The following is a 27,737-nucleotide window of genomic DNA, read 5'->3' on the forward strand; positions in this document are numbered from 1 at the left end:
ACATACAACATGGCGGGTAAGTACTGTTTAAGAATTCTCAGTTCCGTGTTATAAAAATGGCTTTTATGTGTAAAATGATAAAGTGATATTTCATAAAACTGTCATTGCTTGTTACTCCACAGACTACAATTTACTAGGGTTGGGGATACGAATTGATTCGCAAGATTGTAAGTATTGTATTCCTTGTGCTTTTGGTGGGCGTTTTATTATGAATGAACATAAAAAATGTATGAGCGCGAGGGTTAAGAAGGCAGACAGCAAAAAAGTGTAGAAATTAAAGCCTAATTGAATGCCTAGGTAGTAAATATTAACATTCGTGAGTTCAAATATGCTTCCAACAATAATATGAATATTAACTTGTGTCATATTTTTAAGTTTTTGTAAATATTTATGTCGACTAGTAGTAGCCTACATAAATTTCGCGTACCTAGGCTAGGCCCAAAATTTGTGTGTGATGTATGGTGATGGGGCGCAAGTGTTACAGAATGACAGCTGAGTCTAAGTATGTACCCCAGTACTTTCTGGCCTAACATTTTCTTGTTTGGAATAATGAGTTTTTTTTTGGCGTGTTTAGAGTTCCGTCACCAGACAACAACATCAACAACTAATTAACTACTCAAGAATAGACTATATATAGAGGGATTTTTAAAGGTTTTTTGAAGTGTCAGATCAGAGGGCCAGATGCCAGATTGATAATGATATTCTTGGCATATATCAAATGCATTATTGATATCTAAAGCTAGGCAGTTGCGTTATGCTCTGTTCTTCCTGCTTTTGTAATATAATCTTGCTTGCTAGTTTCGTAATACTAATGGCTACTACTATATTTTCTCTAAAACTACAGTATTTGGACAAATCCGATTAAATTTGTTACACATTGCACTTTATTATTATTTCCACCTAGAAATTAAAAAATGTTATCCATACTCAAGTGACTCCATTGTCATCAGCCTATATAAAGCCAATTAAGCTAGCTTATCATAAAAGAAAAACACAACTATGCTAGCAATAGAAACAAAATGAACATTAAAAGTGATAAGTCAAATAAGAAAGTGTTTTTAGAACATTATTGGTGTTTCATGTGTTATATATTTATCCTGTAGCAAAATAAAAACTTGGCTAACTTCCCCTTATATCCCAAGAGTATACAACAATTTTTGCATGCAAAAAGAGCAATTTAACTAAATTTTATAGCCTTTTGAGTTTACAATGACATATAATGAAACCTTTTTGTGGCAATTGTAAATCTACTGTTTACTGCAGTAACTGCCTCATAATATTCTGTATTGAAACAAATATCAAGTAATTGCAGTAAAAAATTGTAGTTAATGCAGTAACTGCAATTTTGACACAATTCCTTACATAATAAGCACAATATGTAGAGAGTTAAGGGAACATTTCCCCAACATGTGTACTTGTAGAGCCTTTGCCTCAAGATGGTTTCTTATTATAATTTCTATCTCAATATTTTCAACTATAGTATTGTCCCTTTTTTTAACATGTGTGTTCGGTAGTTTGCTTACTTTTTCTCTTTTGATGCATAAAGCAATTTTTGCAGACTTTATTCATCTATTCTATATAACCTTGTTTTTTAGACGTAAATCATTTTTTTAGCGTGAACTTTAAATTGATATTACTTTTTAAAAAACATCTGCTGTTAATTAAATGTTCTTTATTACCTCCAAGCTATATGAATCTATTCAACCTTTAGCCCTACCATTCTTTATTTTCCAGTTCTCTTTTAATTATAATTGATTTCATGAGCCACTACACATTTGTTTACTTCTAATCAATTACCTATTATGTAAGAATTACAACGTTTTTATAATTACAGTTTACACAAAAAAAAGTTTTATTTTGTTGCGTGTTATGATTTGATTGTTGCCCAATGCAATGTTATAAAACTAGCTTGGGAAGGGGATATCAAATCTATTACAAAACCTGTGTAATCCAGTGAATTAAATTAAGTTAGTACTACTACAGTAGCTTACCAAAATACCACATCAAGGCTAGCAACTTATACAGCAGGGAATATTTTTCCAACCACCTTATTCTTATTGCCTCAATTTATCAAATAGAAAGTTAGTATAGCCAAAAACATTGCAAAAACCATGTCTCAGAATTCTGATTGATAAGCAGTTTTTGCTAATTAAATTTGTTTTAATGAAACTGTTCCCTGAGCCTGTACTACTATATTAACTGATGATGATGACATAATAATAAATGCTGGTAAAAAGTACAAACATAAAGATGCTTAAAATGTAAACTATTAATAAACTGTTATCATTATCAATCAATGTTTACATACATTGTATTCAATTACAAGGTGTAAAGTACAATAGCTTTAAAGTTCGATTTAGGTACATTTACATAATATTAACTATATAAATGACAATAGAATAGGCAGCCATTTATAGTACCCTTGAACTCTGATCTCTAGCATTCCATTCTGATTAAAATGTCAAGTTTTGATTGGTGTCCCCTTATGGTACGTTGGACTCTTCTAATATCTTTATAGGTAAGTTAAAATATTACATAATATGCTATTGACAATGCAGTTATAATTTACTATATTTGCCTACCAGGCACTGTCATAATTAAGTATTGTAAACTAGCCAAACTTGAATAAAGTAATGTTTAAAACCCACAAACAGTTGACAGTCCTATCATTCACTAGTAGCCCTACATAACATGATGCATTACCAGTCCAGAACATAACTCATTAACTGAAAATAATGGGTTAACATTTTCCTAAATGAAATACATAGTACTGTAGTGCAAACCCAACAAATCTTAAATTAAACAACTAGATCGTGCATGCCTAATATACATTGTAGTACAGTAAATTACATTTTGATTAAGCAATGTATTTGCAGTAAATTGAACAAGTAATTACCTATTTATGTTGAAACTAGAATTATATAATTTTAAAACATTTAAGACATTTCTTTTCGCTCTCTATTCATGATGACCCTGTTTCGTTCGCATGATGAATGAGCATTGATTAAGGACGAGTTTTGTTGCGCAATCATCGGAAGCTTAAATTCAACTGGGATCAATGAATTGAATTATGTTATCTTAAGTTCATGCTTCGTAGCATTCCTGTCTCAGTCTTACTTTAAGCGATTTATAATGTAAATCGAAAGACTATTTGTATAAACAATACAATATTCAAGTTTGACTTCAAGTTGAATGTTATCCTTCTATTTTTGTTATATTTTTGTGATAACAATTATTTAATTACAAAAAGTCTGTATTGACATACAAGAAGTAACAATTAATTTAGTCTCTTAGTAAAAACATTTTTTTTTTTTTTATTAATGTAAAGACATCCATTTAAACCATGATATAAATAAACTGCATTTGGCCAACATGCTTCACTGTCTCAGATTGCTTGAGACTGTGCTATGAGGCTCATATACACATGTCTGGACCAAGTGATGTTGAGCTCCTAGGTGAGATCACTTACTGTAGGCTCCTCGGTGTGCAAAGACGACGAATGATAAGCTTACATTGCTAGTGTAGGCTCACCAAGACACCTGCATCGTGACAAGCTCTGTATAAACGTAAGCATGGTGTCGTTTTGTAATGATTTTAATTCGGTTGGAATGTTTGCTGATGTTGTTGAGGTCGCCCAGTATGTTCACTGATTGCCAATATATCTGAAAGTTTTCCGGTATATTTCTAAGCTTATCAGAGATGTTATGGCTACGTGATTACAGAGTTGTAATATTGTAAGTGAAGAATATTGTACTTTGATTCCTTTTAGTTATGTTGTTATTTCTCTAATGAAATACCATCAGTGTTGTTTAGTTTTGCTTTCATTCAGTAAATGATTACATAATTACTTCACTCCCAAAGACTTGTAATAAGACTTTGTTTATGTAGAGCATCTTGTGTATATGTTTGTCTTGTGAACCTCTGAGGGTCCCTAATGATCAGCAATAGCTGGATGGATCACCCTCATTAAATATGGTGTTAAAAAATAAATATAAAAAAAAATAAATAAAAAATAATGTATGTTTGTGTTAGTCTAAAAGTTGTTAGTTACAATCCATTCAGATAAAATTGAATCCAATATATTATTAGGAAAAAAATGATTAGTCAAAAAGGGTATGCCAGCTCTTCTGTAGGATGACACGACATATTGCAGTGCCAATAACATATACTGCCCCCCCCCCCCTGTTGGTAAATACTCCATGTTGCAAAGCAATAGAGTTGGACTAGGGGCCTGTTCGTAGGGGTTGAAAATACCAGCTTATTCCCGATTTCCGTTCTCGTGATCCAATTAACTTTTGCCTCAGGCTACAAAAAATTTGAGGTAAAATGTTCACCAAATTTGCAGGTTATTTCAGCGATAATCCAATTATACTCGGCCTTCGAGGATAATAAATCTCCGATAGAGGCAATGTGTCAAATTTTGACAAACGTTCGCTGCCTAGGCCCGTCATTTCTCCTACGAAGCTCTTCCATACACGCTTCGAGAGCGATCGTCAGCTGGTGCTGTCCTTGTTGGTGTAGACCGCTTAGTAGGCCTAGCTGGTCGGGGAGCCGCTGGTCGGTGGTGTTTCCGTCGTGTAACATTGGGCTCAAATTCTTCGTCAATGAGTAAAATAATGGTCGTCAGGAGAAGGCATATTTCGGCAGGATTATCGGCGTTAAGAGGCATAAGGTTTGTCGCAAGGATAAGCAGTGTAAAAGGTAGCAAGTAATTGTTATTGTAAAGAAAGATCGCGAGTAAAAAATATACAACACGAAACTAGCGTGCGAAAATGGGGTCGTAGGTTGTAAAGACAACTGACCTTAAAACGTAATTTCCGGTTTGTGATTCGTTGATTAAGCATTTAAGCGGTTAAATATTTCAAGTACGAACAACGCTCAATTTATAACCCGAGGCATGGGTGAAATTAAGCGCTTATTTTAACCACCGTACGAACACGACCTAGGAGTTTTAGCCCTGTACAAATGGTTACCATTTTGTCTCTATTGATTAAGCTAGTTAAGTCCCAAGGTTTAATTAAATTTATATGTAATAAAAAATTTTTATTATTTAAATTATTTGATTGAAAAATAGTGCCTTTTCCCTATACAAGTAGTTTCTTTCAATGGCTGTATTCATTAATAAAAAAAAATACCATTTAATTTTCCATAAAAATGGGATGATCCTGTTCATGAAGGGTTCTGAGTAGTATAAACAATTCACGTTTGTGTAAAATACTTAATACTACTAAAGCCCCTCATAAATAAAACTGAATTAAATTTAATTGAAAATAACATTTTTTTTACATAAAGTAGCCTTATTAAATATTATAACTAAAAATGTACTATAGCTTGTTTTGACCAAAAAAATATGTTGATAGAGTAATGTACAGACTAACTACTCATATCAACATCTGACTCAAACAGTGTCAGTGTCACATTTAAAATTAACAATGAGTTTTCAGATGAGATCTTCGTGGAAAAATGGCTTCATTCTTAATAAAATATATTTAATTAATTTCAATGTGAAAAATAAGACATTTTTTAACAGTCTTGGTGAAAAAATAGTTGTTTTTTTTTTTTAATTTAATCCAATTTACATTCATTTTTTTGAAAATATAGAACTTAGAAGTATACTTTATTTGTATAGTAGTTGTATTTGGTGACTTAATATTTGGAACACAAATATGTTTGGCATGAATTTCTGTTAAAGCTAGTTACCTGTTGGACACATGGGATGGAGAGGATTTGGCGGTAAATGGATGTAGAGCGTTCACATTGGTCCATACTAATGAGTGAAGGCCAGGCTAACCCACAGGGTGTTTAGAGGGCAGGTTTCCGCATCAAAGAGTAATAAAACTGATGCTGTAGTGTGCTTCAGCATGTGTTTAAATTAGTAAGATTTTGGTACAGTTTATTGGCAGCCATTTTGTGAGATGCTCTTCTAAGGTTCTGAACACAAAGGTACAGTATGCCAGGGTTCATAGTCTATCTACTGTGGTCTACATTCTGTACATTTTATAGATGAGATTTTTACCTAGTTTATAGGTGTATATACACGTTGTCTTATTCTTACTAATTAAAAGTATACCAATTTGAGTAAAAATGAGATTATTATTTTTGTAGGTGATTCTAAAAAAGGTGAGACAAGTTTTCTTTTAATCCCTTTACAGTGTTATATCTACATGGTTTAATTCCACTGGTATACTATGGTGGTTTATCAAGATATCTTCTTTCCTTTTTTGTGTGTGAGAGGGGAAAGGGGTTGTTGGAGGGCAGGAGAAAGAAATGTAAATTACTAATATATTTGTTTCTTCACGGGATAACACATTAATATTCAAGCTACTATGTACCACTTTTAAGTTTCTTCTACCGTACCCTGTACTGTGAAGAAGACAATTGAACGCTAGCCTTGGGGGTGTTAATTATATTACTAAACTTATCAAAAATCTCACTGTTTCCCAATTTGTTTATAATGCAATATAGAGTCGCCTTGCAATCTGTTTCTTCAGAAATCCATCTTGTTCAAAACAGCATCCTCACAGGAGGGTCAAATTAGTTGGACTGTACCACTTTAAAAACAGGGGTAAACTATGTGCTGTAGTAAGGATAGAATATATTTTTTAAATGTTTGTTTATTATTTAAAGTACAGTATATGCAAATTAGAATATGTTATTGTTGGATTTACTTTATTTAATTGATGAACTTGTGATCGTAGAGCGTGCAAAATGACGCAGGTCATGTTTTCTCGTTAAACTGCCGAATGATAGTTATCATATTCTATTTTAGTGGCATTCCTCAACACTCTTGATGAGGGAGGATACATGCAGCTATGTCCCATTTCAACAACAGATGCTAGGCCTGTATTGTGAATAAAACATGGATTATATAATGGTTGGGGGAGAACGGATGATGGTCCTGGCTAGGCTACATCCAGGTGGGTGATATAGGTTAGTTTTTACAGCCTAGGATTGCACCCTGTTTCCCAGCATGCGGTTAAAAATGCCAAAGTATGGTCATCTTTTACAGCACTATTTCGAATTTAGTGTAGTTTAGTTAGTTTTCATATGTCACATTGTTGCACAATTTGTTTTAGTTTATGCCTTGAAATTGATGGCGAGTTCGTAGTCTATCGTGATTGTGTTTTCCATTTGTATTCAATAGGTTTTTTTTTTTCATAAGTAGAGTGAATACTAATAATGAATCACTTAAGTAGGATAATGTTGACATAATTAATCACTTAAGTCATAAACATTGACCTATTTATGATCTATTTTTAGAATGAAGTGACATACTTTTTCTTTAAGTGATGTGTATCTGTCTATAAATAAGTTAATTAAAATCTCTCATTTGTCAATTTTTCAGTCTGAACAACTTTATTAATAGTATAGTACTGTATGTATAGCAGCAGTAAGATTTAGTGTATGATGTTATACATAAATTGATATCAGTTAATTATTAAATTCATATCTACAGTATACTCATTATTAAAATAAATTTATTTTTTAATTCATAATCGACATCAGGCATTGGTAATATGACTGCTACACTAATAATGTGGGGTGCATTTGGTCTGCCGTACTGAGTGACCCTGCTCTTATCCATGCTACCCAGTGGTTTAATTAATGTTCTATAATGTTGTTGACAACAATTTACCTTTAATTAAATTGGATTGTGTTGATACACTAACATTTTTACACTAGACGAATATAACTAGCAACAACCATTTATACTGTACCTGTTAACCTGCTATGAAACAAAGATATTTTCTCAGTGTAAATTTTTAAGTTTTCCTGCCAGCTGAATTTCATAATTATTACCCAGTGCCTTGATATCAATATCTAATTAATAATTTTAATTAATAATGAAATATTGATTAGAAATGGTATAATTTTCATTTTGGTAATCAATAATTATTTTTCATGACTTAAATGTAAAGAAGTTTCACATGCTGAATAAAGCTTAACTTGTTTTGTATAAATATTAAAAATAAAGTGTTATTGTTAACAGATAATTTATTTTAAAGTATCTTTTCATCAATATTTTCTATCAGAATTCAATCAGTTCAGTTCTGTTCTCCCTGTTTTTATCTGTACTAATTATTCTGTTTTTAAATGGATTGAACCTCGGAATGTTTAAAATAGGGCCACCAGTTTAATCGTATGGATTTACTGTACTTGCATTTAAACGACAATATTCATCCGAATAAGCGTCCGACTGTATCGTTACTTATTCAGTTACTTATTCACGATGCAACATGCTTACATTGGCATATAGAGAATATATTTTTTCAACCTGTTAAATCCCAGGTATAGGCCATAAAGTTTTTAAATGGTGTTATCTGTCTGGGAGGGCAATCGCTGTCAATTATAAACAGAAATCTAGCAAAGCACCATCCTGGTTTATCTGCTCTAGGGAGACCATTGCAAGATGATTAGATTTCTACCTGGAATGCTGTAGTCACTGCAGCTAATGAGCTAGGCCTTCAGGCCACATTCCCAGCCCAGGTAGGGGGGCCTACTGTAGCTATAGTTGCTTCTGTTCCACTAGCTAGGCATTTCAACAAATGCAGGTGGTCGCTGTTTCAGTAGATTGTTTTGCATAGATTTAGTTGTTGAGACACAGTGAGTACATTATTAGTTTCTGTAAATTCATTAAATTTAAGCATTTAAAGAATTGATCGTTAAGAATACTAAAATATCTAGATATTCAACCATACAGTAGTTTTTTTTGGGGGGGGGGGGATTTTTCTCCCGTTTTTTTTTTTGGGGGGTGGGGGGAGTTCAACTGCAACAAACTACAGTATTGTAGTGGCTACAGGTAGAATTTGAAAACTGACTGAAAATATGTACAGTAGTTATACATGATGAACTTACTTCTGTATTTGAGCAACCCACGTTATGCATTTCCCCTATAGCCATAGCCCGACATGAATTTAGAAATTAATTATAACCATTAAAATAATAGTTCACCTATTTTTACAACAGACTTCAGACTGCTTTGCAAATAAACCATAGCTGGGAGCAGTTTAATAAAATTCCTAAATCACATGCAACATTTCTTATTGTGTTGAGGTATTTCAAGATAAATACTCTATTAGTACTACTGGGTTAAAGGTTAAACCTGATGTTAATATTGTAGTTCACAGGTCAAAGTTTATAATAATAATAATGACAAAAGTACACTTTTTTTTTCTTGAAATTTCTGCCATACAAAACGGGATATAAAAATATAAATGTATGGTGATCTACTATACTTTAAAAAAGAAATTGACCAAAATCAAGAAACATTGTTTTTAACTGTGAATATACTGTACAGTGTACATCACTTGGAAAGTTGACAAATGTTGAGCACTTGAAAGATATGTGAAAGGAAGAGTTAAAATTCATGTATTTCTCTTTACATAACTTTATTTGGACCGTACCATTTTAATAATAGGTATTTTTCATCTTCAGAACTTTGGTAGGAAATACTTTGACAGGTCGATGATATAGTACTTATTAAATGTTTAGTTATCATGTTGTTTTCCTGTGCATTCCAAAACGTATCTTGTAAGCGCAATTATAGTCAGGTGAACAGTTTTATAAAGAATGAGAGAAAGTTATAATACAAATTCATTAATAAAAACAGATCAACTTTGTGTGTAGTTTGTTTACATTTTTATTTAGAGAACTTTCTTTATTCTTTAAAGTATAAGAATCAGGGGCAGATCTAAGGTGGTATGAAGGCCCAACTGTCCTCCCCCCCCCCCCCCCAAAAAATTTGGCAAATTGTAGTGCAAAAGATAGGACATCAAATTAAGCTCAGCCCTTCATTTTACCATTTTTAGGCCCTTGGCCCCCCCTATTTAAAATCCTGGATGCGCCACCGAGAATGTATGGAGTATTTAACTGACTGTTTACTAGAGCTATGTAACATTAATGTAATTGAAATATGTTCACAATTATCTTGATGGATTTTCTTTGATGCTGACTGAATTGATGTGTCAATTGGAATGCTGTAGATATCCTAAATCTTTCTTACCTTATCTAAAACTAATATCTCTTTTGAAGTAAACCTTGTTGTGACCTTTTGTAACAGTGATGAAAGGGTTTGAATAATGAACATGTTTTAGGAATGTTGCATAAATTGGTGAAATATTGGTTAGGTAGTGACTACAGTATAAACATTCCTGTGAAAATGAAAACATCTAATATACACAAGCCTATAGTCAGGATTTTAATAGGGTGATTCTTTTCACAAAAGGTTGTCATGAATAACACCTATTTACCATCATTTCCACTGCTGATACGGTAGTGTGTACAGTAAAGGGCACTTTAGGGGTTAGTACTGGTACTGGTCATTACTCACAGTAGTTTTTAGTAAAGGTAAGAAATGAGAAAATCTTAACTAGCTCGGTTTTCTAGTGAAAAAGAGAAATTGATGAATGTTTTGTAGTACTCTGGGAGGTTACAAAAGAGGCCTCCTTAAACGGATACAGTACTGTAGGGTGTGGAGTAAGATCTGATCTAGCCCACATTATTACCGTACAACAGCACAGATCTACAGTACTGTACATGATGCCATACTGTACTTAGTATGGCATCACTGTACTGTACAGTTGTGTGCTGTTTCCTTTAAAAAGGCAAAAAGGAAAGTTAACTGTACAATCAAAATGTTTTTATTTAATGTTCTTTTTTTCATAAACTGTATTATGTTTGATATGCTAAGCAGTTGTTCTGCTTTGGATTGCTTGTTGTACATGGTAAATCTATTTACTTGTGAACTTAGCTTTATCCTAGCGTTGATTAAGAAATGAAAGCTAAACACAAAATGTTTATACTCTGAATCTGTAGACATCTGATTTATTTGCTTCTCTGACAAACACGCATTTGACATTCAGATTGTTGAAATGTATACTGCTATGATATCTACCTTGATAGTGTATAGAGTACATTTAAACGTTTAAAAAGTACATTACACTAGAATAGGCCATTCGTATGCTAAGCCGTATCTTGCTAACTGTATCTGCAGTATAATTTGTTCAGTATCGTAGGCAAATTCTGTAAAACAGTGTCACATGTGATGTCTGTATGATCATAGGTCTGTCTGTATCATCATATACCTGTCTGTATCATCATATACCTGTCTGTATCATCATATACTGTACCTGTCTTTAACATTACATGCATCACATGTGATACATATTTGACAGTGTATTACATAATTTACCAATGATACTGTACATTTTTAAAATTACAAATTAATTTTACTTACAGTAACACTTTTACAGTACAATAAACTTTATTGGGAAAAAACAATACAATTGAGTAAGAAACACAATGGACGACAGAAAATACATAAACAATGGCAAAATAAATATAATATTAATATTAATTTATATTGTTTTGTAGGTGATGACGATGGAGATGACTTGGGAATTGGTAGCTCACCGTTGGACATCACCACACAAGATGAAGTTATCAGTCCTTTGGCAAAACTTCATAAATACATTGACAGTGAAAACATCTTTAACAGGTGAGTTGACGAGTGTACTGTAAGACCAAACCCTAAAATATATTTGTTACACCTCTGTAAGCTCTGTCTACACTATCAAACTTTTTGTGACAAACAAATGTGATGTGCTTATACATGGACATGATGATGTCATATCACTACCATATTCGGGCATACAGTACCAGCGAGAATTACTGCCCAATTCGGACGCGGCAGACGCGGCATGAATACGTCCATGACGCGTCCACTTCGCGTCCATTATATCGACGCGTCTGACGTGATTTAACCTTAGACCAACGTCCTTTGTGTTTGAGCTAACCACGCCGGTGTTAACGTAAACAAAAGCTCCGCATTGGTACTGTACTACAGTTATATTCTGTACGATGTTTTCTAAACCCGTGAAAACCTGTATTAAACGAAATGTATTTTATACTACAGTAGTTAATAACATGCAAAAAAAAACCTCTAAAAAACGAATTAATGAATAAGTGCGTATAGATACCAGTTCATTAGTACTACAGCTTACTATATGGGCAAGAAAGACTGATTTTTTGTGAGTAAAATTATTATCGGGTGTCAAAAAACTTCTTTGGCACGCCGCCTAAAAAGAAACCGCTGAACGAGACTTGCGGGAAATGCAGTGCTGAAACCACGTGTGCCTGCCATGCAGTAAAACCACGTGATAGCATATTTACCAAACTCGAACGTTCGGCGACTAGACCCGAGTGTGTGAAAATATGTTGCTTTCGCTGTCCGAGCGAAGCAATGAATTGTGAGTATCGAATGTCAAAAAACTTCTTTGGCACGCCGCCTAAAAAGAACGAAAAGAAACCGCTGAACGAGACTTGCGGGAAATGCAGTGCTGAAACCACGTGTGCCTGCCATGCAGTAAAACCACGTGATAGCATATTTACCTAACTCGACCGTTCGGCGACCCGAGTGTGTGAAAAATAGTTTGCTTTCGCTGTCCGAGCGAAGCAATGAATTTTATATACTAATTAAAAAATCGACACATTGTAATGGACAAAAATGGTGCAGTACATGTAGTTATGTAACACTATATAATATCCTCAACCTATTTTTATTCATTATATTAAATTCTAGCACCCGCCCTTGGCTTTTTTTGTTTTAAATCGCTTTGTCTTTTTCTATTCAGTGTATCAAATTCTAACACCCGCCCTTGTTTTTTTGTACCAATTTTGGGGTCTAAGCATAGAGATATTATAGTGAACTTCACTATAATATCTCTATGCTTAGACCCCAAAATTGGTACAAAATAACATTAACTAAAAAAATATTATTACAGTCATTATTACAATTATACAAACACTGTAATCTTAACATGATCAGAGAGGAACATCATTATAGCGTAAAAAAAATATTTCTTAATATTTATAAGCAAAGCGTACACAGAATGCCTAGTGTTGTACTGTACGTCATCAACAGGGTCATCAACCCGCTTTTCAGCAGCGGTAGAACATGGTTGCAATATTGCTGGGATCCAATGGAGTAGAAAAATATCACGTGCTCTTTGTTGCGCGCTATGACGACCATGGAGATATAAATTGACAGTGTACAGTACATACTGTAGGCTACATGATTTTGTTGAGCCTTCTTCCACAGTTTTAACTCATCATATTACATTTAAATATAACTTATTTCTCTATGATCATATCAATAATTCAACATAAAATAGAGGCCTCGTTATTAAAAAAATATTCTTCCATAAAATGATTCATATGAACAAAATATACTGTATCATGACGATGATTATTGATCGAGTACGCTAGGCCGATCTCAGGCGGTGGTGTACGTGCTAGACAGTGAACCGGCCGGCTAGATCACACGGCGGGCTAGCGATAGATATAGACACAGTTTCGCACGAAACTGGCTTTTTGGACGAATTATTCGGCAGATAAAAATAAACACAACACACACAAGTCGTAGGCTAACTTTATTTATTTTTTAATTATATTGTTTGTGAATGTGAAAGTATTTTATAAACAAACACCAATACAGCCGACCCTGCTCAACAGTCAGGCTTAGTTTTCCGATGTCATTTGAATATGAATACGGTCGCAAACAATAACAAAAACAGACTCAGATAGCGAGGTCACGGCCCGCCCGACGAAAGTGCGTCCAAATCATTGGTTTAGTTTATGAATGGACGCGTCGTGGATGCAAATTGGACGGACACTCGACGCGTCCGTCGCGTCCAAAAAGGGGCAGTAATTCTCGCTGGTACTGTATCACTACCATATTTGGACACATCATTTTTTTTGTCAAACTAGTTTGTGTAAGTAGTTCATTCATTTACAGTATTCCTTTTTTAAGAATTTTATTTCAAATTTGTTAAGAGCTATTTTGCTAGAATTTAGAAATATTTTAACTTGTGTAATATAAGTGTTTTAAGACTTAGGTCTACAAAAAATATCTGGTCAACTCTCTCAAAATTGTACTTGTACCCAAATTCACACAACCTGACAACTCAATCAGTGGTAACCATCAAAAACCAGCATTTTGTGCTTGACTAATGCAAAATTTTAAAATGACTGGTTACATAAATACAATTTATAAACATATTTGAGGTTTCCTGGACAGTCTTAAAATTAAACAGAAAACAAAACCAGAAATAAAGTGCACAAAAATGAAAGAAAAATGTGAGCTGCCCGAGGGTATGCCAAGTTATTACTGGAAGGATCTGTAGGTGGTCAGTTTTCGCGCCTCAGATAATTATACTAAGGTCATCTTTATCAGCCCAGCCATCAAACACTGCCAACATCCAATAGCTGTTGAGCAACGGGTTCAAATGACGACCAAGTACCCTCCTGTGGTGTATGACGAATGATATCTGCATGCCGTAATGAAGCACAGCTGCGATGAGCATATGGAGATAGATGTTGAGAACTAACTATAGATGTGGTATGCAAACCTTAAATTCTAGGGTCTACGCCATCACATCCGTTGGTCATAAATATATTTTTGCCATAAAGGATGCAATTGTAGTTCAATATTTACTTTTTCTTTAAGTTCTTGAGTAGCTGTTGAAAAATAAAAGTTGAATAATAAAATTTTATTTTTTTTTATTTTTTGGTGCAGTTTTTTATAATATAAAGTAAAGTTGTTTCAAAATCTTCGAAAAGAATCCAGATTTCCTATTGAAAGTTCTATTAGTTTTTAAGTCGAATCAAATTTGTTTAACATAGTTATTTAAAAGACTTGTTGGTAGATTTTATTATATTTCTTTTGTTATTGTAATATTTTTGTGATACCAGTGTTCACTGGTTTAGGTCCAGAGCGTTAATTGTATTTTCTTATGAAGTTTCATGACAAATATTTGAGCTAGCGTTAAAGAATAGACAAGACAGGTGCTATACAATATCTTTTTCTTACATTCAAACTCACCCATAACGGTGACCTTGCGCCTAATTTTCTCAGCGACATTCCTTTGCTTTTCTAGAGCAATACTCTGTTGCTGTGATATTCGTCGTCGTTCCCTGGGCATGGGAAAAATGTAAGCCGACCAGCTCGCACAGCGGGCAACCATGAATACCTAATTTCTCATGCCGTTCTGGCAGTTTACGATTGGCTGATTTGGATCATGTGATACCAGTTTACCGCCATTTTGTTGTCGTTGTGCAAGGTCCTTGATAGAGCTGCATCAGTTGGTTAGTCTATCTATGAGTAGTCGTCACGGTAGCGGCTTGCTGTTGTTTCCAACCTAGATTGTGTAACTAAAAACCCTAGTCTGTTGAACACCTAACTTGAATCAAACCAACCAAGGAGTTACTGTACCGTATTCCTCATTTTTTTCTGATGAGTTTACACTTTTAACAGTTCTGACAACATTTTGGAAGTTTTGATGAAATTGGAAAGATTGCATAATGGAAACCGGAACAAGATTCGTGGTGTATCAGATTAAAGTTTATTGTCAAAGAAATATGCAGTGTTCGTCGAAAATGGAATACAGTTCCGAAAAAAGATGTTTATTCTCAAGAAAACAATCCATTATTTGAAGAATTGTGCATCAAAGAAAAAACATGGCAGAGGTAGTTGATACAGATGTCTTAAAAGATGATTGAGAAGAAAAATCATGGGTTTCATTTCCGTAACTGATTTTGTTGAAATTGTGAGTATTGTTATCGCAGACCCAGTATTAATTATTATGTTGCAAGAACTGCGCAACGAATGTGGAAGAGAAAAAGGGTGTGTCTGACACCAGCGGGCGCTTTGCATTATCAACCATTGGCAGTAGACTTACCCAGATGGTAACAGCATGTCACAATTGCACATGACATGTTCCACAGCGGGATGCATCAGTCAGGGTGACTGCTGATTAGGTCGTCCGATTCAGATTTACTAAGCTAATAATGGCTTGCTGACCAATTGCCCCTAGCCCAATGGTCAATGGAGTTTGATGACGGTGTCTTGGTCTAAAGAAAACACAATTAATTTCGTTAATCCCTCAGGGCTTACTAATATTGATTTGATTTCTTAAATGTTGCTGTAAGCAAAGGATTCTTTTGCTGCTGGTGTTTTGTGATTAACTTTAGCCTCCTTGAAATAGTATTGTCATATTTCTTTCTTCTCCCAAATTGTTCCTCTTATTCTAGAATCTTCTATACCACAAAGTGCAAGTTTGATTTTAAATATCTCTATCTCTTTTATTGTCAAGATATTTTTTATCTGGTGCATAGATAAAATATTTTTAAAATAAAAAGACTAAATCAAATATTCTTTCTTTTTATGTAAAGAACAATAAGATATTGCAAGTATCCAATAATCATGTCTTTTATTCTGCTTGTTCCTAAAATGATGACTTGTTTTTTTCTCTTAAGGCAAATGGTTGCAAGATCTCTGTTGGACACTCTAAGATCAGTATGCGAGTATTCAGATGAGAAAACAATGGTGTTAAACGCAATGGTGCGATTGTCTGAGGACATGGGTAAGTTCTAGTCTTGCATTTTTCTAATGATCATGGCCACAAAAAAAAAGTTTTTTCATAGTTTTTCACTGTAAAGATATCCTTCCTTTATTTTAAACCAGTTAACATTTTTCTTGAATTATTTTTATACTAAAAAAGCCAAAGGGACAAATCTTTTATCTTTATTCAAAATAAGTCCTTTTTCAAAATCTTTTTTATATTAGTACAGTAATAGTTCATTTCATTTATTTCATCAATTTTAAAACTTGATAAAACAATACAAACAAAGCCCATGACAGTGACAGGATTAAACAGTAAGCAAGCTTAATTGCTACTAAGTTGAACCAAAATATTTTTAATTTAATCTTTGAGCCTAGAATCAGTTTCTTTCCTGTTTGTTTTTTTTTTATCCAAAGCCCCAAAACACTTGGGGTATTAAGTTTTAAACTTACTCATTTTTTTTCCCCAGAACCGTCGGTGCGTGCTGAAGTGATGGAACAGATCCCGCACATTGCCATGCTGTGTCATGAGTACCATCATCATTTTCCAGGTACTGTTCCAGACTACGTTCTACCAACTGTCGTACGCTATCTGACAGACACTAACCATCAGGTGAGATTTACTGCACTTTATTCAGTTTTTTATTCTTGACATTAAAGAATAAAGAAGGCGGTATTTTTTACTTAATAAAAGTATATTATTATTTTTGAAGGTTTGAAAGTAGAAATCAATATAAAAGTTTGCGGTACAACAACTATATTGATATTAGATTTTATAGAGGTTTTGTGCATTTGTTTGTTGTACAATTTGTTCAATTGCACACATCCGTACACATGGGGTATAAGTATGACCTTGTGTGTGTTTCTTAAGCTCTGTCTACACTATTTGGGCACATCACATATTTTTGATAGTGTAGACAGAGCTTTAGTAATAAATAAAATAAAGCAGCTGAAGTGAAATGTTTTTCCTGCAATAAATTTTGAAATATATGGCGATTTTATCACTGCTATTTATCATGTAATCCATTGTTAGTACCCTTAATGTATATAAGTGTCTTCTTTTTCATAGGTGCGTAAAACAAGTCAAGCGGCACTGTTAGTACTCCTAGAGCAAGAGTTAGTGGAGACTTGCGATGTTGAGATGCAAGTCTGTCCTGTCATCGTTCAGTTGTCAAACAAAGAAAGTGCAGATGACTACCGAACAGAAGCTGTAGCAGTAAGTATTGTACTTAAATGCAGTGGTGATGCTTTGGTACTCCACCATGACCTTTGACCAATAATCATTAAAGCAAAAACCGGTTTTCATATGATCCTCTCTTTCTCTCTGTGAATAGATTGTATTTGTAGGTCTGCAAATAAATTACCTTTGACCATTTTACTCATTGTAGCAAATCCAGTTCATATGACCCTCTCTCTATGTGAGTAGATTGTATTCGTAGGTCTATAGATAAAAATTATGAATGACCTTTGACCAGAAGTCATTGAAGAATGTAATTATTCTCACCTTGTGACCTTCAGAGCTGATAATTATATAACTATTAATATTGACTATGAGGTAATCTAAAAAATATGTTGACCTTTGAGGCTGTTGAAGGAGTAGAGTATTGACCTTGAAGATGACCTGTAAGATGTGTCGACCTTTGTCATCAACATTGAGGTAATCTGTAAGATGTGAAAGACATGGGTAGTGAGATTGTATTTTGGATCATCTCGCTACCTTGTCTCTCCACATGTTGTAGATTAGAGTACAACAAGGGATTACTGCAGTACAACAAGGAGTTACTGCAGTACAACAAGGAATTACTGCAGTACAATAAGGAGTTACTGCAGTACAACAAGGAGTTACTTCAGTACTAAATACTGTATCATTTTTTACAGCAGGTTGTAGACATACCTATTCTAAAGCTCTCTCTACAATATCAAACTAGTCTGACAAAAAAAGTGTGATGTGCCCAAATATGGTAGTGATGATATGGCCAAATATGGTAGTGATATGACAACATGTCCATATATGGACAGAGCTTCACTTATGTTTAAAATATAGAAAATGTGTTAATAATTAATTTGATTTTTAAATGAAACAATTTAACTTGTTAATTTTGTAGCTGATGAGCAAGATGGCACCTCTAGTTGGAAGGGGAATCACAGAGCGTTTGTTTTTACCCCAGTTCAGTGAACTGTGTAAGGATCCACTCTTTCATATACGAAAAGTGTGTGCTGCTAACTTTGGCGACATCTGTGGAGTTGTTGGAATTGAGGCTACAGAAATTACTTTAGTAAGTTTTTAAAAAATAATAGGTTTTTTTTCAATTATTTAAAGATGTATTGTCCCACAAAACCATGAAAAATTAAGATAAATAAAATCAAACTTTAAATAGGCCATTTTGCAGTTTTAATAAAGTTAGTCACTTTTGTTAAAAAAAATTGAAAACAAAATGTTTTCACTTAAAAAATGACAAAAGAAATTTAATTTTCAAAAGTTAATTTTAACCAAAAACCATTGTCTGACAGAAAATGTTGGTATTTTTTGTTTGCTTTCAATTAAATTTTTTTTCAAGAAAATATTTTAATAATATAAGTACTTATATTATTATACGAATCGAAACCAGAAGAAATGTTTTCATTATTAAGAAAATATTTTGTTATGCAGTTTTTGGTCAAAGTGAATAACTATTGTGACATTAAAATGGCATATTCAACAACAAAAATATACAAAAAATTATTTTTTAGGGGGACAATATATCTTTAAAGAAATAATTATATTAATTTTTCTGAAATCTGCAATTAAAATGAATTACTAATTGATTGTTCTTCCTCATCTAAATTTTCGGTTTGAGACACTTGAGACATTAATTTAATGATTGTCTATATTACATCATGATTAAGTTGTAACTTAATATCTGTTATTTATTTGGCAATTGTCATTCATTATATAAATTGATTTGACATTGATGAGGTTATATCCCACGGTAATAAGCAAATAACATTGTGCAATGTGTTTGATAATGCTCACTGGAGAATAAAATAATGGCGCGTCTGCTCAACGCAGTAGTCTTGATGATTGTGTAATTACAAGAGCGGCCCAGTGTTGACGTAGAAAAATGAAATGTATGCAACAAATCTCCTGCGGTTTGCGCTTCAGTAGACATTCCCTGATTAGCATACGACATTGAAAAATTCATGATGGTTTGTTTATTTCATATAAGAGATAACATAAGTAAATGGTAAATTCAAATACTATATCTTCAGGTATAATTCCAGTTCAGGTCTAATCCCACCCCCTACTTTATGTCTGATTTCACAAACAGGCATATCCCCGGATATAGTCCCAGTATTGACTTTTGATCTTGATGTAAGCCTCTCTAGCCAGTTCAGATGAGAAATGCTTACCAATCATTTTTTTTCTGAATCAATCTTTCCCCAGAGTCGGCCCAATTTCGTGTCTAGGCGGGTGGGATTATACCAGAGGATATACAGTACTGTATAAACATGGCTATTAGTGCCATTATACTTTTAAACAGGTTGGGAGAGGTTTTTTTCACAATTTGTTAACAAGGTGTGAGTTAGTGTCTATCACAGTATTGTGTATTTATTCAGCATAATAGAAACTTTATTATTTGATGTGCTGTTTCTTCCAGTTACCTCGATTTGAAGAGCTCTGCGAGGACGGCGTATGGGGTGTGCGTAAAGCGTGTGCAGAGTGCTTCATGGGCGTGTCATATTCCGTCTCACAAGAAACACGTAGAAATCAACTTTCACCTCTATTTGTTAAACTTCTAACAGACCAATCAAGATGGGTAAGTTCATACTAAAATATGTGCCAATCCAAACAACACTTAAAATTTAGTTAGATAATAAAAAAACTTATTTACGTGTTATTTAAATTTAATGATATTGTCATTGTTGAAATTTAATTTAAAAAAAACATTTTTAGCTATTAAAACATATCTTTGTAGAAAATTGTGTTCATTACAATCATTATATTTTGCAGGTTCGCATGGCTGCTTTTCAAACTTTAGGACCATTTATTTCAACTTTTGCTGATCCTCTCGTGTCTGGTTTTGCCATCACCGAGGACGGTGTACTTTCAGTTGTCAATTGCTCCGTACACGATCAACCAGCGACAGAAACATACGAACTGGACAATCTACCAGAAAATACTTCCAATTTAGATATTAATGAAAGGACTTCTGATGAGTCTCGTTCTCAGAACTCATCTTCCGATGAATCTTGTTCTCAGAATTCATCTTCTGATGAAGATTCTAGGACGGAAAATTGTAACGGTGTTAACAGTACTATGATATTTTTAAACAAGAACTTTTCCGATGAAAATGCAGTTGGAGATGAGAGAAGTGATGGAAGAGTAAAAGATGGTAGAGAAAATGCGGAGAAAGAGGAGATTGTGACGCATAGAGGAATGGGACATGTAGAATTTAACGTAGACACATGTAAAGATGCTGGTACATCTAACACGGAGTATGAATCCTTTTTATACTGGAGACAGCCTCTTCCACCGGTTGGCAATATCGAAGAAGACATCATTGGTGTTTCTGAAGAATTTACGAAAGATGAGAAAACAGAAAGTTCCAAAATAGAGGTCAGGTTACAAGACTGCGAGGAAGGTGTGAGCCAAGTTGAAACGCATTATGATTTAGAAGATCCCGGTTTGATGCTCGATGATGAAGAAAACTCTGACGCAAGAATCCACAAAGCATCTGTAAACGAAGTGAATGAAATCACTGATACCGTGTCAAATATTGCAAGTACGCGGTTTATTGGACAGCGATTGGACGAGAAAACGATGTCGATTGTTAACGGTGTGTTGGAACAGGATGATGACATGAAAGATTGGACAGAAGCAGAGGTCAAGCCAAGGTTAAATATTGGTGCTCCACAACTTAGTAGGACACAGGTAAATAAAAAATAAAATTAGCAAAACAATAGTTGTTCAATTCATATTTATACCTTCTCTGGACCTGTAGACATTCAAAAGTACAGATACAGTTTTAACAAAGTATTTAATGTGGTGTGCCCATAATATGGACATGATGATGTCATTTCACTACCATATTTATTTGGGCATATCACGACCATATTTGGGCACTTCCCTTTTTCTGTTAAACTAGTGTAGACAGAACTTAAGTGTAACATCGACTGAACAAATAAATGCAGAGAAAAAAACGGTTCTATACTCACCACATCCACAATTCTGAACATGTTCACAAGACAGCAAGATAACTAGATACTCTATATATATATTATATATTTACCCATGTTCTATTGTTGTCTATAGTTGATGTTTCATTCTCCCTTTGTGATTATTCCTACAGAAAGTAATACCCTGCGAACTACTAGAGCAATATCTCAACATGATTGAGCCTAGCAAATCACAGACTGTAGACACTGAAATAGCCAAGCATTGCGCATTCAGTTTACCAGGCGTGTCGCTAACCCTAGGCCGGAGGAACTGGAAATGTCTAAAGGAGGTCTATGATACTCTAGCCTGTGATATGCAGGTAAGGTAGTGTACTATAAGTAGTCTGTATGAGATCATGACTTTAAAATAGGAAGGTGGCTAAAAGATTATCCAAGCCTAGAGTAGAATGTGTTTCTGAATTTTGAAGTTAAAACCATGAAAATAAGTCATACCAACAACAATTGCCCAAGGATGCACTATTTATACTACAAATGCTCCAACCTCTATCTTAATTTATCTGAGCACAGCCATTTTGTTTTAAAATTATTACTCTCTAATATTTATATTGAGGGCGGCATAATGATCAATAGATATGTAAAGGATGTCAATAGCACATTTTAACAAAAAAAATGTCATACATTTGATCAAAAACAAGTTTTTATTTTATTGATGGCTTATTTCTCTATTTTTCTTCTTGTAGTGGAAAGTACGCCGTACATTGGCATTCTCCATCCACCAGATGGCAGTGATCTTGGGAGATGAGATCACCACTACCGACTTGGTTCCAGTCTTCAACAGTTTCCTCAGAGACCTCGATGAAGTTAGAATTGGAGTTCTCAAACATTTTGCAGATTTTATTAAAGTGAGTTTTTAAACCAATTCTCAGATTGAATTTTCCATTATAATCATTACTGTTGGATATGTGCTTTTAGTAGTACAGTAGAACTTGTGTTTTACGCACCCTAATTTTATGTTCCCTGGATTTTACGTACGCTTAAAATAACCGATGATGTCATCATTTCTTACATTGGGGGCGCAATTTAACAACAACAAACAAAGCCATGGCTGTATAAGGAATTCTGCTGTGTGAGACAAGCTACACACGTGCATTCCCCCTGCAGCAGTGAGTGTTTTTATTGATAGAAGATACAAGAACATTGATATTAAACGCACAGGCTGTATATACTGTACTTTTCTAGTTAGGCCTCACATCTTGCTAGCCTGGCCTTAATAGTCTGGGCAAGGCCTAGCTAGTGACCACCTGCATGCTGTACAGTAAAGTAGGGCTAGGCAAACACGGTAGCCTTTATAGCTACGATCTCTACGTATTTGGGGCCAATTTAAGATTTTGCGAATCTCTTGTTTTACGTACGCCTTTCGGTTCCGTACCGTACGTAAAATAAAGGCTCTACTGTAGTGACACTGTGGTCTGATGGTAAACCTTCTAATCCTAGTGTCTAAGGTTCTAGTCTTTGCTATAGTCACTACTTGTTAGTGTTTTGGTGTGATGTGCTAGTCTTCGGGTTTTCTCGTGATGATGAAATCACCCTGTAAGTGGCATTAACTCAACATAAATGGTAAATTTTATAATTTGGTTTCAGCTTCTCAAACCAGATCTAAGACGTCAGTATCTGATTCGGATGAATGACTTTCTAACAACAGACAACCAAAGAAATTGGCGCTTCAGGCAAGAACTAGCAGAGTAAGTCTTATCTTGAAATTATCATGTTGCCGTACTGTAGTCCCACTAAAACTCTGTCTACACTATCAAACTAGTTTGACAAAAAAAGTGTGATGTACACAAATATGATAGTGATATGACATCATCATCTTAGGCTAGAAGAAACCCTCATAATTACACAATTTTCCTATCCAATTGAATAAAACTCTTTAAAATAAAGTGAAATATTTAATATTTAAGAGAAATATCTCACTTAAGTGCAATTGGTGAATACATAAACTTAATACTATTCCTCAAATGAAGTGTTATTCCTTTTTTTTAATTCTTCACTTTCTTTTTCAGACAACTAATTTTCATGTGTGGCCTGTACAGTGCTAAGGATGTGTGTAAATACCTCTTCCCAATTGCGTTGACACTAGCTGGTGATAGAGTAGCAGATGTCAGGTTTCTTGCTTATAAATTGGTGAGTTTTACTTATATTTTGTGAGCCTACAGTTTCCTTACACAAGGAATACTTCATGTATATGATTTTGATAGGCGATAGACCTAACCTAAGACCTATATTGTATATTTCTATATCTAGAATATGCTAAAGCTGACTTAAAAAAATCACTTACAAATATACCATGTACACAATGAATTAAAAGACTAGTTCCTAGAGTAACTCATTGAAAATCAAAATCTTATATTTTCTTCTTTTTTTTTTTGAGCTTTCGTTGCATTTAAGTGAAATTTATCTTTATTTTTTCTTTAGCTTGGTGTTGTTTTAAAACGACTAAATTCGACTGACAACCCAGCTCTTTTAAAAACGTTTGTTGATGACATTGTTACAAAGTATGCTCAGAATGGCAGGTGGTTTGGAAGACAAACGTAAGTTAGCAGTGCATCACTGCAGTAACTTACCACTAATGCAGTAATTGTAAATATTCATCTTAGTTAAATGAATAAACATTAATAGGAATTAAGTAAGTAAGAATGATGTATCCTTGTTTACTATACCTTAAATATTTATTTTCTTAAATATTCCTACTTGCAGGTTTGCCCATTTATGCCATAGTCTGTTAGAGCAACAATCACTGGAACCAGAACTGTTCTTGGAGCACTTCATGCCAAGTCTGCTCACACTCAAAGAGGACCCAATTCCTAACGTCCGAATCGCTCTTGCACGACTACTGACGCAGGAAGTTGTTGCTTCAGGTAATGATCTTTATTATACAATTGGTTATTAACCAACCGTTTGTTCCACAAAATGCAACAATTTCGTTCTTTTGTTTAATTGGGAACACACCTTAATAATCAAATTTTTTTTATCTTGTTCTCTGAGATTTAAATTTTTTTATTTTTTTTTCCAGGATATTTTAGTGAAGCAGGTAAAGATAAACAGCAAATTGTAGAAGATACGCTGGATTCGTTGAGATCAGACAAAGACAGAGACGTACGATTCTATGCGAGTCTTATACCTATAGACTTATCACATGACCAATACGTAAGTATACTCAACTTGTCCACCCTAGGCCTGGCATAACATACCTAGTTTTCCAGAAATTCTGGAACAGATTTAGGACAGTATGAACCTTAAAGCTCTCTCTACACACTATATCACTACCATATTTGGGCACATCACACTCTTTTTGTCAAACTAGTTTGATAGTGTAGACAGAGCTTAAGAAAAGTCTGCTTTTGGAAGAGTTTCTGTTTATTAAATAGAATTCGGTATTAGGAGAGTTAACTGTACCAAATATTTCTATACAACATTTTATTAATGTAATTATTTTTTAATTCAAATAGGATGACCAATTGGAATAATTTGAATAAGCAGAAGTTGACAAAACAGAGCTAACATTACCAGCAGAAATCCCCACCATAAGTAACTTTTAATGTTTTTAAATGCAGTAATTATTTTGAATAGATCACATCAACTTATGTTCAACAGATTATTTATATCACTTGCACTGTATATGTTTAAAACTTATTAATTAATTTGGTTCACATGTAAAATTTGCAGATATGTAACATCTTTTAATAAAACCCCCAATTGTGTATAATATAAAATTAATAGCTCTTTATATTCATAAGACCCATTAAAACATTTTTAATCTTTTTTTTTTTTTTTTTTATTATCTGATATACATATGTATGTTTGTATATACTAAAATTACAAAACAAAAAATATAAACAAAATATTGTAACAATGGTTTAATCAAGCTATTACATTTCACACAATATATATATATATAAAAAGGGCTTCATAATTTTACAAAATAGCATTATATAATTAATTAATTCTTATTCATTATTGGTAGTATTTATATTATCAAATAAATCTATCATTTCATAATCTGCAGAATGAACATTAAAAGTCAGTATTTTTCTGGTTGTATATCTATAAAATTGTCTTATATTCCAAAGAACTTTGATATTAAGCAATACACGTAATATTATACTGTTAATTTTTGTAGCATTTTAAATTTTCTCTTTGTGATTATGTAACCTGTCTGATTTTATGTTGTTCTGAATATTAAAATTAATTAATTTAACAGTAAAATATTTTGTGGTTTTTATAATAATTTTTTGTTATGCATGGTTGAAGAACCAATATTATACACCTTTTGTTTCACCTATATGTTTAATAATAAAGATATTTGTGAGTAAATGTTGAAATGACAAGCATTGGTGAATATTTTGAAAAGGTGAGATAGGTAATTGAAACGTCCAGGTGCTGAACTAGACCACTGACCAACGCATTTAAGTTAATTGTGGTGCTAGAGGAGATGGTCAATTTGTCTTTCAGTTATTTTCCCAAGATTGTTTATTTCCTCTTTATATCCGCTAGATAAACTCCTACATTACTGTGTAATGATGATTTTATCAAAACATTTTGTATATATTGTAAAACTGAAAAACAAAAACTAAAAGTATTTTCCAGGAAGGAGCTATGAATAGTGAGTACTGTCTTTGATAATAAATGTTTGTTGAGTGGCACCTGTAATAGGAAATGGGGAGTGTAGAAGTCTTTGTTTAATGTACTATATTAAAAAGGTTAACATATGGGAAACATCCCCGATACATGTACTACAAACCTCGTGACCATATGTGGAAACATGTGCTTGCTTAATTAATATCTGCTCTAGATAAAACAAACTGTATATATATATTGTAAAGAAAATAATGGCTTAAATATGTTTCTAAATTAGTGAAAACAAACTGAAATTGTTGACAATAAATGAATTGGTGTGAAAGAAATCCTGAATGTACTAGTATAATCTTTCATCAGTTAAGTATGCACAAAAAAGTTCCCAAAGAACAACATACTCGGCAAATATTATTATAAATGTGTTTCTTTGTTCTTATGACAAAATATATTTTTGTGTCGATTTACAGTAATAAGTTTTGTTGGGTGTTGTTGATGAAAATTGTATTGAAATACTATTTTGTGCCACACTATATGTAATTACACTTTTATAGTTAAGTTTAAATACGTTTCATACTATGTAAGAAAAGTTCCATAAAATGGTATAGCATGTAAAGAACCATGGAAAAATAATATTTCTCCATGAAAGAACTAATAACAATTCTGTACTGTACTTCCAAAATAGCATAATATTGAAGGAAAAATTTTAAAATATTTTGCAAAATTGTGAATATTACTTACTTTTGCATAAATATGTATGTATTAATCAACTATTTTAGTGTTTTATAACATTATGCAAATTTTATATACAAGCATGTTTGTTATATTGGAACAGCAGAGAAATAATAGAATCCTGAAGAAAATGGAAGACTAATAGCCAAATGCTTATGTATTAAGTCCTATTTTTGTCATAGTTTCCAAAACAAACCTTTCTTTTATCAAGTATTTGTTCGTATTTTATCAGATATTCATTGTTTTCCTTTCACAATTCACATGATAGCTTTTTAAAATCTGGTTTTGTCAAGAAATTTCCAAACTTTCTCCAAATCTTTCAGAATTTCATCAACTAGTCTTGGTTTCTCTTAAACACAGTTTTATCAATAATTCCTTGCTGTTGCTTTTTTATCAATTTCTTCAACATAATTTCTTTCTTTCTGTTGGTATCTCCAAGTTTTTTTTCCCTCTAAATATACCAGTTTAATATTTCACACTTCATAATATTTATTGCTTCTCTACTAGATCATAGAGTAATACTTTATGACTAGATTGGCGCATTAGTACTTTTAGTTGGATATTTTAAATTGTGTATTTTGTGATACATCATGGCATCTATACTTGTGTAGTTTTCGATATCTGCAGAATAATGTTGACATGAACGGTGTTTATTTTGGTGTAATTAATAAATAATGTATGATATTAAAGTTTGATAAAAATGAGAAATAAATAATTGAACTATATTCTTTTTGTTTTTTCTATTTTTAATAGTACCATTAAGTGAATTTTTTTAATTCGTTTGATAAGCTTGAAGGTATAAGGTTAGTTTTTTGAT

The 27,737-nt window shown here is 33.2% G+C and overlaps 1 protein-coding gene across 2 annotated transcripts; it reads left to right on the forward strand.

Moving 5' to 3' along the window:
* LOC140056933 (serine/threonine-protein phosphatase 4 regulatory subunit 1-like) lies at nt 1-27,645 on the forward strand. Of its 2 annotated transcripts, XM_072102458.1 has the most exons (17): nt 1-16; nt 123-167; nt 11,374-11,497; nt 16,315-16,421; nt 16,870-17,012; nt 17,469-17,615; nt 18,505-18,675; nt 20,038-20,196; nt 20,391-21,311; nt 21,730-21,915; nt 22,297-22,458; nt 23,198-23,298; nt 23,620-23,740; nt 24,032-24,147; nt 24,314-24,474; nt 24,630-24,763; nt 25,066-27,645. In XM_072102458.1, exons 1-17 carry the CDS (start codon nt 10-12, stop codon nt 25,081-25,083), a joined length of 2,823 nt encoding a protein of 940 aa, XP_071958559.1. In that variant the 5' UTR covers nt 1-9; the 3' UTR covers nt 25,084-27,645. The 2 variants fall into 2 exon arrangements, with proteins under 2 accessions (XP_071958559.1, XP_071958558.1); XM_072102457.1 differs by lacking the exons at nt 1-16; nt 123-167 and adding an exon at nt 6,072-6,917.
* Nucleotides 27,646-27,737: the final 92 nt, after the last annotated feature.

Source organism: Antedon mediterranea, chromosome 8, assembly GCF_964355755.1.
Source record: "Antedon mediterranea chromosome 8, ecAntMedi1.1, whole genome shotgun sequence".
NCBI lineage: Eukaryota > Metazoa > Echinodermata > Crinoidea > Comatulida > Antedonidae > Antedon > Antedon mediterranea.

What these genes read in the sequence shown, in the direction of transcription:
- LOC140056933 (XM_072102457.1), top strand. Translation starts at nt 6,860, where the DNA reads ATGGATTATATAATGGTTGGGGGAGAACGGATGATGGTCCTGGCTAGG. An exon ending in TTCAGGCAAGAACTAGCAGA is followed by an intron (nt 23,299 to 23,619) that starts GTAAGTCTTATC and finishes TTTCTTTTTCAG; the next exon opens with ACAACTAATTTTCATGTGTG. An exon ending in GGTTTCTTGCTTATAAATTG is followed by an intron (nt 23,741 to 24,031) that starts GTGAGTTTTACT and finishes TTTTTTCTTTAG; the next exon opens with CTTGGTGTTGTTTTAAAACG.